The 16,801-nt window shown below is 34.9% G+C and overlaps 1 protein-coding gene and 1 pseudogene across 1 annotated transcript; both read right to left on the bottom strand.

The window, feature by feature from the left end:
- Positions 1-9,710: 9,710 nt before the first annotated feature.
- On the bottom strand, positions 9,711-11,424 carry LOC110696395 (probable glutathione S-transferase). The gene is made up of 2 exons (XM_021873681.1): positions 10,898-11,424; positions 9,711-10,212 (listed from the first exon to the last, which is right to left on the bottom strand). The coding sequence occupies exons 1-2, from the start codon at positions 11,219-11,221 to the stop codon at positions 9,862-9,864; spliced, it is 675 nt and encodes a 224-aa protein (XP_021729373.1). The 5' UTR covers positions 11,222-11,424; the 3' UTR covers positions 9,711-9,861.
- A 3,584-nt stretch (positions 11,425-15,008) lies between these two features.
- LOC110696394 overlaps positions 15,009-16,801 on the bottom strand; it is a 42,151-nt pseudogene continuing 40,358 nt past the window's right edge.

Genomic DNA, 16,801 nt, shown 5'->3' with positions numbered 1-16,801 from the left:
AATTACTTGCGCTAAAAAACACGACGAAAAAAAACGTACGTGTAATAGGAGTGGACTTCCTGTGAAGCCGTTCTCGTTAGGGTCTCCTCTACGGCGATTCAAGCAAAGAATAGTTTCCGCTAAAGCTAAAGGGGCCAGTGAGTGACACCCCTTTATTTTCTCCACTATGGACACCATGGAATAATCTCCGTACTCTTTCCTTGTCCTATGTAAACAAAAACATATAGCACGGATCTTAAAACGTTGTTTGGTCAAGTTAGGGGCCGGTGAGCGACAAAGTGTTCAATAAATTGAACTAAATTCACGCCTTCTTCAGTACCCATATTGGCCATATCATTGTCATTCAAACCAAAAAAAATTTTGAAAACTGGTTTTTAATCTAACAAGTTAGGGGCATAAGTCACAGAGATTTTATTTGCAGGGAAACCTAGTAGAGCCTCAAACTCACCGAGTAATGGGACTATTTCATCCCCTTTGAAAAGGAAAAGATGGTGATTCAAATCCCAATGATTAACAGCGACATGAAGGAAGTCAAAATTAATAACTAGTTGCATATAGTTCAATAGAGGGTCTAGGTGGTATATTTTGAAAGCTAATTTATCCTCAATTAAAAGGGAAGTGACCCATTATTTCAAACGTTGCTCAATGGTTTTCGCCATTGTTAAAAAAAAAAGAGAGAAAGTAGAGAGATAAATTCTTTTTTGTTATAGTGCTTCTAATAAATGAATGTGAGATGATCAAAAGCCTACACGAAACCACGTTTAAATAGACCCAAAAGGGGAAAAATTTCGGCAATTGTCACTCAAATGAAAGTCCAGCCACAGGTGGCGTGCGCATCTCAAGAGTTGCGTGCGCCAGCTGCGCGCGTCTAATTTACATGTGCGCGACCACCACGTGCAACCCATCCAGGTGCGCGCAATTTGACTATCGTGACATGTTATTAGGCTTATTTACACAAAATAACGGAATATTGACGAAATCTTATAACTAATCATATGCTTGACTTTGTTAACACTTATATCCTTTCCTTTCCCTCTTTCCTTATGTCTTTTATTTTATTATTTTATTTTCTTACTAACATATTTTTATATTTTTTTTTATTTTTCTTTATTTCCTTTTCCCTTCTCACCTTTTCTTTTTCACTTCCTTTTCTTTTTTCCTTTCCTTTTACTTTTTCCCTTTATTTTTTGTTTTTTTTTTCTAGGGGGGGTAAGTCGGGAACCCTTTCCCTTCCTCGGAAATTTTTTCTAATTTTTCTCTTCAAAAAAAAAGTAATAATAATAAAAGAGAAAAATAAAATAAAAAAAAAAGAAGAAGAAAAGAAATTCATGGAAACAAAATAAATATATGATATATATACACAAAATATGTGTGTCATATATACAAAGAAAATATAATAAATGTACAGTTGTTTTCCAAAAAAAAAAATACAAAAGGAAGTCAGGATGCTAGGCGACTCCCGAAAGGCTGTTGTACATCCTGCAAAATCCAAGACAAAGATTAATACACAACATGTGTAATAACTTTGACAAAAAAATAAGGAAAGAAATGACTTACCGTGACCATCCGATTATCACGGCATGACAAAGCCACGAGGGCTCTCAAATAAGCAGCTCAGAAAACACGCAACGTCCTCACCATGCCGTTCAGAGTTTCTCGGCAAACCTGTTCCAAAAACAAATACAAGGACAATTATCAAAATAATGTATATGAAAGAAAAAAATAATAAAAACATATACTTCCTCCATTCTTTTTTACTTGACCCGCTTTGACTTTTACACTATTCACCACCTCTCCTTTGACCATCTTTTGTGAATGATATGTAAGGAAAAATATATTCATATGATATCTATTTTAAATCGTCTCAATAAATACTATCGTAATATACAACTTTTATAATATTTACTTATGAAGAATTAAAGTTATTGATCGCTAAAGTTTTGCATTGACAAGCATGATAAAATAAATAGGTCAAGTAAAAAAGAACATAAGAAGTAAAAGATAAACTTAGCTACTCAACCGTCTTGGGAACAAACGGTATGTCCTCATCCTTCGCTGCTGGAGAATCTCACGAATTACCGACCCAAAAGCATCGATATACGTGATCTCCGCCATAGGAGGTACCCAATTGCCTAGCTCGACTCGCTGAAAATACAATAAAAGAGTCAAAGTTCCGAAAATAAAATAAATAAGTAGAAAAAAGATACAGTAAAAATAGTAACTAGAACAAAAGCTGGAAAAGGAGTCAGCCTGGATGCAACGAATGTCAGGTAAGATGCATCCCGTAGCACCAGCAGATCCGATGGATAACCAAGGATAACCTGGGCTCGATCCTCGGTAGACGCAGCATCCGGACCGGAGGGTCCACAAGAACAAAAGGCTCCTCAGACGAACCCTTCTAGAGAACACACTCATCTAAAAACCAAGTGTCTGTACTCTGGAGCACCGAAAGTTTCTGATAAAGGGCCCGGAAATGGCAACGAACCATGCCAGACCGGACAACCTTAGAGACTCCGACAATCAAACCCCAAGGGTGGAGATCGATTTACACAATCATATGAAAAATCATTACAAAAATAATAATAACAATAAATATATACATGTGTTGTTAAGATACTCACCAACGCACGAGTTGCCGAAAGAGTCCTCTGGCAAAAGTCACCGGCTAAAGGCGCTCGCTTCTTCTTAATCGTTACCAGACGATGGCCGATAGGAAAGCTAGCCTCCCTAAGCATCATGGGAGCTAAGAAAGGAAGGTACGAGTACCCCCAAGCCTAAAAGAAAGAAAATGTGATCAAAAGGCGAAAATGGTGATGAAAAAAGATAACAAAAGTTAAAAATAAACACGCACCTCGAGGATACGACCATGCCAAGAAATGGTGATCCGAGGCACCTCAGTAGCCGTTGTGGAATTGTAGGGAATATTTCAAGAATTATCCCTAGCTTGAACCCCACTGTGATCATACACTTCATCAAATGATTAGGTTGAACTACCAAGGGCTTCCTATGACTATACATGCTTTTCCACTCAAAATAGCAATAAATGATCAATCACTCTTAGAAATAAACCATGATAATGATGAAGATGACATGTGGGGATTTACCGCAGAGCCAATCTGCACAATTGAAATGGAAGAAGACTTTGAAGAACCATTCAAGCTTGATCCATATTTGATCAGTGGCCATTTGGCCCACTTTTCTACTTCGTTTCTTCCCCGATTGAGCCCTTTGTTTGCCCTTTTTCCTCTATTTTAGCTTAGTTTTGTTATTATTGAGCATATTTGTTACTTGGAGTGGTTTTGAGTCATTTTTGGCTCATTTCCTAAGGTTTTATTCCCTCTCCTTTAACCCATTTCAATTTGCTCCTATTAGAACCTTTCCTATGATTTGTGTTTTCCATCTTACAGGTCCTCCCGTGGCTAAGAAAGCAAGGATTGGATGCAAGGATTAGGCATGCTTTGGAGTCAAAGGGATTGGAGCATTAGAACCCAAAATATGAAGGAAAGAAGAGTTCAGAGCGGGCGCTCTAGATATGGAGCGGGCGCTCTGTATTCCTTGCTGCAGAAAAACCAAGTACCCAACCCTCAGAGCGGGCGCTCTAATGTTGAAGCGGGCGCTCTAGCTCCCAGAATAATCAGAGCATTTTCTGCGAGACTTCAGAGCGGGCGCTCCGTGTTCCCCTGACCGATTTGAACTCTGCTACACGCGTAGGCCGACGGCTCTAATTATTTTACTCTGCACGTGATGCCTAAAATTTTGGGCCTTGATTTGGGTTAGGTTTTAGAGGAGGGTATAAATACCTCTCTTCCTTGTAATTGGGAGGAGAGAGGTATGTAGAGAGAGAAATATTAGAAAATCAGATTTCAGCTTATTGTTTTTTTTCTTTCTTTTGCACTTTAGATTAGTTAGGGTTTAGTTCCTCATTAGATCTAAAACACTACTCTTTGTTACTCTCTTTCATTTTCAATCCAAGATTAAATCTTTTGGTATTATTTCTATCCCTACTCTTTATTTATTGCTTTATTTATCTATTTTAATTAGTTTTAGCTTATCTTTAGTTGTTATTTCAAGTCAATAGAATAGTTTAATATCTTAGTTGCCTCCTTGTTTAAACTTGCAATTTCTGGTTTTGATCCTTTATTTTCTTGCTATTAGTATAATATTATCCTTATTTGCTTAGATTTCATGCTATTTAGAATAGATTACAAGTAGACTTAACATATTCTCTTCAAAGTTAACTTCTTTAGTAAAGTTTAATCATCCTATTTTCTGGTTTTAGCCATGTTTCTCTCATTAAACTTAGTTTTTGCTTTTGTTAATGTTCTTGTGTGCTTTGGTATGACCCTTCCTTCTCTAGGCTAGGTTTCTAGCTAGGGGAGGGGGAAATGATGAACTAATGATGAAATGAATGATATGTTGTGCAAGATTGGGTAGATTGAGAAGTTTTGCAATTGATTCCAACCTAGGTTTTAGTTGTTAGGAATTAGAGATTGATCACCTCTAAGACCCTATTTTGTGTTGCATGCTAGTTGCGCGAGAGTGAGCTTGTATGTGATGATGACTAGGTTAGGGATGACCTCGACCACCGAGGCGGGGTTGGGTAGGCGGTGTTTAGGTGAGCCCGAGAGGGAATCCTAGATGTTGGACCATAGGCCCCAATTGTTTGGTTGACCGATTGAACCATTCTTGTTGCCTCTAATTGTTGAAATCATTGTTAGTTAGGAATTCTCCCCTATCCCCTAGTGTTTGCTATTCCTTGATTTTCGAAGTTTTATACCTCTGCTTGTTGCTTGTTAATTTAGTTCTTAGTTTATTTGTTTCCCTAGTAGCTATAGATAAATCCATCAAAAATTTATTCCTCCCTTTTCAATTGACTTATAAGTGATCTAAGCAAGAGACGTTTGACCTTCCCTGAGGATTCGACCCCTCTTCCACTATGCTACCTTTGGTTAGTTTAGGACGTGGGTTTTCTTTTTATTCTTGACTCGACCTTTAGGAACTAACGACACCTAGGGGGCCGACCAATATTCCACTCGGATAGTAAACAACATCTTACTCAAGAGTAGTTACTTTCCTGGGATGCCTTTGGGAATAGGAATGAAGAAATCTCTCTTACTTCCTATCCCAAAGAAAAGCTTCTCCTTTGGATGGGGATATAAACCAACCAAAGAAGAATTGGAGTCTCACGATGCGAAAAACAAAGCACGTAGAGACAATAATAAGAAAGGGATAGTCACTTTGCTCCCATCCTACCAAAAAACCCTTAATGGACAATTCATTAGGGAGGGAGAATATTACCCATGCTACGACTTTGCGGAAACCTTAGTTCTAGAAGGAATCAAGAAGCCTGGATTTGAAATATTTCATGACTTCTACTTCTTGGATGACGATCTTAGTTTCGTTAAATTAAAATACCCAACTCTAGGGTGCTATGATTGTAGGAGTTTATAGGTACTATGAAGCGGAAAAAACATGAATCATATTCAATCAAGTACCAATCCCAAGATCACATGCATAATACACAAGACACATAATCATACCTTTGATGCGTGAATTCCACAAAGCTATTCGACAGGCAAATCAGGGAGAGAATAGAGCCCCAAGCGTTACTCCTCTAATTAGTCCACGAGATTCGAACGAGCCATCCACCAATACTAGATTGGTCGAGTGATTGAGGAAAACCGCGATCACCACCTTTGCGGACAACCAACCACTGCACGAACCACCACCACCACCACAAACCACCACCGGCGTGAGGAGGAGAAGAGAGTCGTGTGAGAGAGAGGACATTGAGAGGGGGTTGGGTTTCGTGTTTGCTAATTAGGGTTTGATCACACTGATAAATTAATTGCTTACTTGCAAACCTAGGCACCTAGTCTATTTATAATCCTATTATAATTAGACTAGGGCACGAAGCCCAAAACTCCGTCTAATCCTCTACATGGCCGGCCACCTAGAGTGATGAGGCCCACAATGGGCCTCGTCCTCTAATGCTCGATCTAGCCCCTTTGTGTGACCTTATAGGATCCGTCCAATTGGGCTTTGGGCTATTTTACTAGTCCAAAGATCGTTAGCACCACTAGCCATGGCAAAACGACGACCCAAATGTACGAACTTAATTATCTCTCCATAATTTGATCCAATTATATATCTAGTAATTGCACACGACGAAGACATAACTGCTTCAATCTCCTACTTGTCTGAGACAAGGGTGCAAAATTCAAATTCCTTAAGTTAATATATGTGTAGATTTGATAATATGATTGCATCACATGTCGAGATCATATTAACCTACAAATCGTTTCTTGAAATCTGAGTTATTACAAAACCAAATGATTACTGTGTAATGCATATGAACGCGGCCACGTATTTTCTGAATTCTCCCTCTTCAAGCGGCCATGACACATTTCCTAATTTAATAGGTAGACTCTATCCAATCTTGTGGTAACATGACTCCCACTCAACTTCTGAAATAACCAGGAAACACCCTTTATAATCTCTAGTTATGGCTAGACGTTTGAGTGTACCACGGTCACAACATCCATTGAATGAAATCAATGTTCCACTCATGTCAAAGGAATCCACTAATATATACGGAAGCTCTATACTTGAACTTCAAACTAGGTCAATAGTTTGATCATGCATCATTCATGCATATCCAAGTGATTGACCGAGCATCACTATGCCTTTATAGCCCATGAAACTGCGCTATCCAATCAATCTTACATGCTAGTTCATTTATTGAAATCATTTATGTCCGCTTTAATGATCTCGAACTAGGAACTTAAATAATATACGAATTTTGTTCACCCATGGGGTTTCAATTCACCAGGTCATCAACCTGATGAGCCCATCAATTCATAATTATTTTGGAAATTTTATTTAGTTTCCAAAACCCTAATTAAATAAGAGAAATAATAATTTCTATTTTAAACATAATTCTGCAAATTGATGCATTTCTCATGTAATATGCTTTCTCAAAACATATAAAACTTAAATTACATAACTTGCTTCAATCCTAAGACTTTAATATGACTCTCATACCTTAGTCCATGGAAGGGGTTTAGTGATTTCTCACTCAAAATAAAACTTTGTAGAACATGACCTTCCGCTGGTCAATGATCTCATAATTGAGGTGATATCTCATATCTATAAGTTTGGATTTGTGATGTGGCTTTGGCTCCTTTGTTCTTGGGCAAAGGTGACTTGTTAGTCACATGACATTTTAATCCGAACTTCCTCTCAAACTATCTGACTATAGCTTATTACACATATTCCGACATTGAGTATGCAACAGTGCTCTACTTTGAACTCTTCAAGCTCACTGTCCTTCTCCATCCAGAGACAAATATGCATTTAGATCACCATCTAGAATCATCTTGCTTGTTTGGAAAACTTGCATTCGTGTAACCTTTTGACAACTTGCTTAAATTACCATTTAACACAATAGCTAGAAGAATTTCTCTTAGTGCTTCTCAAGTACTCAAGGATCTGTTCTTGGTAATTCTCCGTATGCTTATTTTGAATTTTCTTGAAACCTGCTGCACATGCACAAGTCATATGCAACATCTTGCTTTGTACATTTCATGGCCCATGTAATGGATCCTTTTGCAAAAGCATGAGGTACATTATCCATACAACTCAACTCTATTAGCTTTTGAAGGCACTAAGTTTTACTGAGTGTAATACCATGAAACATGGGAAGACATCCTCTCTTAGAGTCTTGCTTCATGAACTTGTCAAGATCCTTATCAACATAAGTCTCTTGATTCATTGCAAACATTCTTCAAGATTCACTTCATGGATCTTAATTCCCAATATGTACTCAACATCTCCTAAGTCTATCATATTGAAACAATCTTTCTAACCACTGCTTGACTTATTCAAGCATTGATATATCATTTCAAATCAACTGAATGTCAACTACATACTAGACTAAAAAGACCAATTTCTCCCACTAAACACCTTGTCTCTAAGAGATTCCCTTTTCGTTCGACTGAGGAAATCAAATTGTTTGATTGCCTAGTTAAAGATGTTCCCTTTTACGTACGCTTAAGAACTAATGGGTATGTAATAATATCGAATGTTATTATAATTGTAATTGAATTAATTTTGTATAATATCGAAAAATATTTTTCAAACAAAATCTTTTATAACTTAATTAACAACTATAGTAATTAATAAAAAGAAAATAGTCATCTAAAAACACAAGTACAAAAATATAATAATTTGCATATTTCACGTCGTATTAGCATAATTGAACATCTAATAATTATTCCAAAAAAATGAACATTTAATAATAAAGTAGTGAACATTTACAATGATGAAAATTAACATTTTATAGGTGATTCAAAATTGAAAAAACAACCAAGATGACTTCATCAGAAAGGAGTGGGGGTGCAGGCAGCTCTGCCTACTCCTGGGTTAAGGCAAAAATTTGTAGATATGTAAGGTTTGACATTGGTTTTTTGGGTTGGACTTTTAGTTAACTTTGGATGATTTGGACCTTAGCAACATTATCGCTCGTTCGCAGGATCATCTTACATAAAAGAAAAGGAAAATTTGCTATTATTAATCCCAACTTTGATTTATTTTCTTTGATTAATCCCAACTTTTCATTATTATTGAATAATCCCAACTTTGGGGGGCATTTTCCTTTATTAGGCCAAATGACTAGTGACCTGATAAAGGGGTAATTTTTTTTTTTTTAAATGTCACATGTCTTATTATTATTGGTCAAAAAAGTATAGGAAAGAAAAACAAAAAAAAAATCAGATTAAAAAAAAACAAAACAAAAACCAAAGTCCCCACTACCAACCTCCAGCCCTCACCGGCTGGCCACAATGCCGATTCCCGGTGGCACCTCCGCTCTTCATCGGTTCCCATACGCATCTCCACCCTTCGCTGGTGCCCAGGCACACCTCCGCCTTTCAATTCACTGTTTTCCAGACGCATCTCCGCCCTTTACTGGTGCCTAGGCGCACCCCCACCATCCTCTTTGACACTAATCTCCCTCCCCCACTCACGAAAACCGCCGATTTCCCTCCCCCACTCATGAAAACCACCGATCTCACTCCCCCACTCACGAAAATCGCCACGAAAACCCCCAATCTCCCTCCCCCACTCATTAAAATCGCCACTAAAACCACCGTTTGGTGGTTTTCGTGAGTGGGGGAGGGAGTCGGAATGGTTATGTGCACGCAAGGGTTGGTTACAAGGGCCAGGTGGAGGGGCGACGCTAGAGGTGGGGGTGGGACGGTGGGCCGGCGAGAGAGGAGATGAGACTTGGCGGTCAGGGTGGGGGTTAGGGTGGTCTAGTGAACGGAAGGAGAGAGGCCGGAGTTTTTGTTTTTTTTCAATTTTTTCAATTTTTTTAATTTTTGTAATTTTTAATTTTTTTATTTTATTTTTTGGACCAATTAGAGCTTGACACGCGTCAAGTTACCTGTTACAATAGGTCATTGACTTTTATTGACTGGTCATGACCTAATAGAAAACAATGCCCCCCAAAGTTGAGATTATTCAATAATAATGGAAAGTTGGGATTAATCAAAGTAAATGACCCAAAGTTGGGATTAATAATAACAAATTTCCCCAAAAGAAAATGGTAATTTTGTCATAAGGTGCTAAATGAGAAGACACCTTGTAGGTGCCTACATTTTTTTTATATATATAATTAAAACGAAGGAAAGGATTAAAAACAAAGTAAAGACAACAAAGCAGATATATATCATCAGTTCATTTGGACGGTGAAAAAAAAAAAGACAAAACAAAATACTAATACAATTATACAAAATAGTATATAATACAAACAATCACACAATGATATCAGGATTCAAGTTTAATTTGTATGCCAATCCTCTATCTATTTATTCCAAGGAGTCTCTTCCTTATTTCAAGAACATATTCATTGATTTTGAGCTCATTTGGTACATACTTTTTCACACTATCCCTCTCCATGCATCTCTTAGCCCATGCATTAAGTTTTGGACATTCAACTGATATGTTCAATTTAGTGAACATCCCATAGGTGCAAATATAACCATAATTTGGAATTAGTGCGACGTCCAAATATCCAAAATTGTTTCCGCCAAAATAAGGCTTGTCTGCAAGCTTTTCTTCGAACAACATTAGGAAATTTATGAAATCCTTCTTTTCATCATGCTCAATTACTTCTTTTTGAGTCCATATCTTGGTAACAAAGGTGCTAAACTAAATGTCAAAAATTTGAGAGAAACTGTCATTATTAGAAAAATAAAAAGGTGATTGAAGACTCATAATAATGAAACAAGTAGCTAAGAAATAGAATTGGACGAAATTTGATCATATAAATTTAGAAACCCATCACTAAATAAATGTGAAACTCTATTTATGGTTGCTACCCTATAATATCATGTATCACATATAACAAAATTTTGAATAAAATATTCCCTCTAATCAGTGAGTCGTTATAACAATTAAACTTGGCTAAATATTTCAAATGTCATCGTATATAAATGAAAATTATTATGGAATATTACTTTTATGTTACGCGATCTCACATGATTATGCTTTTTAATATATAAAATCATTAAAATATTATATTTTATTTCTACTAGAATCTCTTAAAATTCCTAATGGAACAAACAAAAGTAAACAAAGAGAATACTTTGTATCTAAAACTCTATGTTACTTCTTATTGATTTTCATGTACTAAGATAATATGAAACATTAAACCAAATGAACAATAAATAAAAGTTAGTTAAGTTTAAGTAGAAATAAAAAACGTTAAGAAACCTTCAAGGGATTATTATTTTAATAATACTTAACTAGTGATTATCTACTTATTGAAATAAAGCTTACGTAAGGTGGTGTTGTTTAAACAGTAATGTGTACATGATTAAGAGATTAGAAATACCGTATTATCGAAATAATCAGCCAAAAACCGAGCTCCAGCCCTCTCATAAGGATCAGCAGGCAACAAGTTACGAGGCTTGTCATTCCAAACTTCATCAATGTACTCCAAGATTACGAGTGACTCGCAAATCGGTTTTCCATTATGTATTAAAACCGGAACTTGCTTATGAACCGGGTTCATCTCTAAAAGAAGTGAGCTTTTGGCATGCAAATTTTCATGTTGGGATTTATAATTTGTTATGCCTTTTTCTTGAAGTGCAATGTTGACCCTCAAGGCGAATGGGCTAGCCCACTGATCCAACAGCACCAGTTCGTCTAGCAGCATGGTTATTAGTATTTGTGGATGCTCAAAGTATTAAGAAAACGATATAATCTATACTTATGTTTTCCTTCGTTCGTGGAAGTTGGACTTAGTTTTTCAAACAGTAGCGTAATTTTGGAGGATTCGTTGGTCTTGATCTGATTAAATGCTTTTTGTTATTGGATTTGCATTTTGTAGATGGCTCTAATTTCTAAGTAAAAAGGACAAAGATTAAATTATGTTTCATGAGATGGATTGTACATTAAATGCATTAATTAAGAATTTGATTTTTGATGTCACTGCTTTCGTTTGATGTGTGTTGACGAAGTATTTTTTTTCATGGGAATATTCTAATTATATCCTTTGCATAAGATATATAGTTTACAAGAATACAATACTCATATTAGCTGATTAAATACTCTCTCCGTTTCAAAACAATTAATATACTAGACTTTTTTATTATATAAACTTTTGACCATCTTATTTTACTATTATATAAAATAAAATGTTAATATAAGAAGTTGTTGGATCATTTTAATATATATTATTAGCATAACGAGTGTTGATTTAAATTTTATTTTATATAATAGCAATGCTAGATTGTCAAAGTTGATTGTCCAAATTTTTATGGGAAGGAGGGAGTATGATACTCCCACCGTTTTTAAGTGACAAACTAGTTTCTCACATATTTTTAGGAGAAATACACAAGGTAGGTAGGATAGATTTGTTGAAGAATATATATATATATATATTAAACTCGGCGTTTTGTGTGTGGTTGGCCACATGGTGTGACCACTTATAATAAAACAAACAAATCTCTTATAACATTAACCGAGTAACCCCTGTAACACTGACTGAATAATTCCTATAATACTGACGAAACAACCCCTGTATAACTAACCGAATAACCTCTACAACACTAACGAAATAACTGCCATGATAGTTGGCTACACCTTGTGGCCAGCTAGCCACATAAAAAAAATTGGTGTAAATTAAATAAAGTTGGTGTAAATTAAATGTAGTAGTTGGGATTACAAAGAAATATGATAAAAAATTGTACTCCCTTCATTTTTTTTTTAATATCATTATTTATACATAAGGCCCTGTTCATTTCACCTTACAAAAAATAATATTCAGTAAAAATAATTCAATTCAATAAAAATAATTTCAGTTCAGCTAAAATAAGTTTAGTTCAATGTAAATAAGTTCAGTTCAGTAAAAATCAGTAACTTTAAAGAAGAAATATAACATGAAATCAGTAAAAATAATTTCAGTTCATCAAAAATAGTTTCAGTTCAGTAAAATTAATATTATTTTAGTAAAATTAATTTAAGTTCAGCAAAAATAATTTCAGTTCAGTCAAAATAATTTCAGTTTAGCAAAAATACAGTGAAGTGAACGGAGCCTAAATGTAACACTATGACCAGTAAGGAGTTTTAGGTGATTGAATTGAAGTTAATTAGTTTGTGTAGGTCGAGTTTGTTAGGGAAATAAAAATCATGAAAAGAAACAATGCTATATCAACCTTACTAAAAAGGATCCAAGATGGTATTGGAAGCAAATTTGTGAAGTTAAGGATAGGTCATATCCCACGTAGGTCCCGTTCACTTCACCTTATTTTTGCTTAACTGAAATTATTTTTCCTGAACTTAAATTATTTTTACTGAACTGAAATTAATTTTACTGGACTTATTTTATTTTTGCTGAACTAAAATTAGTTTTACTTATTCTCTGTTATATTTTCTTCTTAAAAGTACCGATTTTTACTAAACTGAAATTAATTTTACTGAACTGAACTTATTTTTACCTAACTGAAATTATATTTACTGAACTGCAATTTTTTCGCTGAACTGAAATTATTTTTACAGAATATTATTTTTTTTAGGTGAAGTGAACAGGGCCTTAGCTTCCGTTCACTTCACCTTATTTTTGTTGAACTGTCATTTTTACTGAAATGTAATTAATTTTGCTGAACTTAAATTAATTTTGTTGAACTTAAATTATTTTTACTGAACTAAAATTTATTTTACAGAACTGATATTATTTTTGTTGAATTGTAATTATTTTACTGATTCTCTATTAAATTTCTTCTTTAAATTTACTGATTGCTACTGAATTGAAATTATTTTTACTTAATTGAAATTATTATTGAATATTACTTTTTTAAGGTGAAGGGAATATGGCTTATACTCACTTTTAGGGGGCGTTTGGTTGGGGAGTTTAAGGAAACGGAATGGGAATCAACTGCCATAATTCCCTTTAATGTTGTTTGTTTATCTAATTTAATCATTCCCTTTCCCCTTTAATTACCCAATTTTCTTCCATTATGATTCCCCAACCCTCCCAAGGGAATCACCCATTACCCCAAAATCCTCTACCCCCAACAACCATAACCAACTTTGACCACCATTAAAACACACACCACCACCTGACTTGGTCTACAAGCAACCTCCCACTGCGGCAACCGCCCCCACCGTAGCTGTCACCACCACCGGCGACCATCACAACCACCTTCAAACGCCCCTAAAACTCAAATGCTCCATGAAATCACTTTGAAACTACCATGATACCACCACAACCATTAATCAAAACCACCACAACCACCCGAAGCCCCACCACCACCAGAAAAAACCACATACAACCTCCCTATTACTACTAATTTTAAAATTAAAAAAATCATAAGTGAAAAAATTACCTTTTTTTATCATCAAATATGGCTTTAGATGGTCAAATACACCCATAAAACTCCAGATCTAGAGTTTTTAAGGGTTTATGTGACCTTTAAAACCTTAAATTTTACAATATATGGTGGAGGAATAAGATGAGAGAGAATGTCGGTTGTGGGGCCTTACAGGGGGAGCGTGAAGGTGGCGGTGTGAAAAGTGGCGGTGACAACAGGGAAGGGATCCGAAAGCGGTGTCAGGATAGAGTGGGTGGTGCTCCATTAATACGAGGGAGAAGTTTTTTTGAGAAGTTGGTGGAAGATGTAACTAATTACTTATGTAACCCAAACAACATACTACAGCAAAGGGTATCATTTCCTTTCCCCCTCAATCCCTTTCTTGATTCCATTCCATTTACCCCTTCTTAACAAAACGGCCCCTTACTATTTTAGATTTTTTGTTTTTTTTTCAACCAACCCACTTTCATATAAAATAAAATAATACTTTCTACTATTCCTCCTACAATTCGTGTCTACAAAAAAATGGAGCAAGTTATACGGAAGGAATAACTATTGATAGTAAAAGGTGTTGACCCAGTTACAAACCTTAACTCTAAAAAAAATAAAATAAATAAATAAATAAATAAATAAATGATACAACTCACATCTAAACCATAAGATAGAAGACTTAGGCCTCGTTTGGTTTGACCATTTTTAGAAGCTAATTTTGGTGTTTGTTAAATAGCTTATTAAAAGAGCTTTTGGGGTCGAAAAGCTCAATTAGAAAAAGCTCTTTATAAGAGCTTTTTGAAATTAGCTTATAAAAAAAAATTAGTTTTTTTAGTATTAAGGCCCCGCTCACTTCGCTTTATTTTGCTAAACTGAAATTATTTTTACTGAACTAGAATTAATTTTGCTGGACTTAAATTATTTTTACTGAACCGAAATTATTTTTTACTGATTTCCTATTATATTTCTAGTTTAAAGTTAATGATTTTATTAAACTAAAATTATTTTTGCCGAACTAATTATTTTTGCTCAACTGAACTTATTTTTACTGAACTGAAATTATCTTTACTGAACGGATATTATTTTTACTGAATATTATTTTTTTAAGATGAAGTGTATAGGGCCTAAATACACTGAAACAACTAACAATAAACAACTATTTACCAAATAATTTTACACAATCAAGTGAATCAACTACTTACAAACAGCTAGTCAAATAATCTAATATAATTAGCTAGTCAAATCAATTGATACAATCAGTTATATCAACTAGATAACAACTAATTACCGATTAGGGTCTAAGCTTATTTGTTTCACAACTAATACAACTGCTTTCAAAAACACGTCACACACACACAAAAAAAAAAGGACTAAAAGCGTTTTAAAGATCGGCAAAATGAGCAAAAATCAATATATACTAAAAACCACCAGTTTTACATACAATATTAATAAAAATGATGTTTGTATGGCCCTCGTCAATCTGTTCCAAGTCTCTTCTTTATATCACAGATTTTGAGCTCATTTGGTACATACTTTTTCACGCTGTCCTTCTCCGTACACCTCTTAGCCCATGCAATAAGCTTAGGACACTCGGCTGAAATGATCAATTTAGTGAATGTCTCATATGAGCAAAACAAGCTATAATATGGAATTAGTGTGACGTCCAAATATCCAAAATTGTTGCCTCCGAAATAAGGCTTGTTCCCAAGCTCATCTTCGAACAACTTTAAGAAATCTACGAAATCCTTCTTTTCTTCCTTGTGAATTTCGTCTTTTTGGATCCATATCTTGCTAATAAAGGTCATAAACTGGATCGGATATCACAAATTCAAGATAAACTAGCGTTAGAATTGAATAAAGAAATAAAATAGGATCTAATCAAATTAATTATAAAGCAGATTTGATAAACAAAAATAAATGCACTAAACATAGCTTAATTAAATGCAAATAATGGATCAAGTTGCTAGGAAATAACTAATACAGTACAGATTCTTGTGCACTTGAGGGTAGATTACTCATTGAAAGAATGAAATATAGAAATTGTACGGGATAGCGACACCATTATGATTTTGTCCATAAAATTACGTTACGCTGTTATTTCTCTACTATTACTGTTATCAGCTTACTCTCCATACCCCAATTACAGCCACGTGGAGAGCTGCTCTCGACTACATAGGCACCTGCTACCTACGAAATCTAATTGTCACTTATGTCGATAGATGACACCAGCTTGGTTGTTTTCCTATAAATACCCAAGCATAATTCATTATTAAGGTACGATCTTTTTCTCTCTCTAAACACTTTCTCATCTCTTCTCTTACTCTTCTCATCAATTGCTAACTTTAGCATCGAAGCGGTTATCCCCGGATAATCCCCCGATTTAGCTAATTTACGTTGACTATGCAGGTACTTGATTGGTCGATAAAGCTTTATAGATCCTGAGATTCAAGTTACCGGAGCTCACCCAGAACAGAATTAAAAAAGAGATACTACACATTTGTTTTGTTAATTAGAAATCATCTATACTTCATTTATTAGAACTAGGGGAGCCTACGCGCACGTTGCGTGCAAATGTTTAGTTGTTATGGTTGAATTGTAAAAGCTTGCCCTAATACTAGAAGCTTGTTAGGTAGGCTTTTAAACACAAACTAAAAAGCATTGCCAACAATGATAAAAAATTAAAAATAAAAATAAAAAAAATAATAAAAAAACCTTCCTTATTCTCTCTCTACTCACTTTTCTCACTCCTCTTACTCATTAGCATTTTGATGATCATATTTTTACTCTACCAATGATTGAAAAAAATATAATTTTAAAAAAAAAAATTCTTCACCATGACACCATTCTCTCTACCACATCATTCACTCTTACTTTTACTAATACAAAACAAAATTTGTATAGTTACTTTATAGAATACAATCATGTGAATCAAG

Source organism: Chenopodium quinoa, unplaced genomic scaffold (assembly GCF_001683475.1).
Source record: "Chenopodium quinoa cultivar QQ74 unplaced genomic scaffold, ASM168347v1, whole genome shotgun sequence".
In the NCBI taxonomy this organism is placed as follows: Eukaryota; Viridiplantae; Streptophyta; class Magnoliopsida; order Caryophyllales; family Amaranthaceae; genus Chenopodium; species Chenopodium quinoa.
This window is presented reverse-complemented; position numbering and strand designations above follow the sequence as displayed.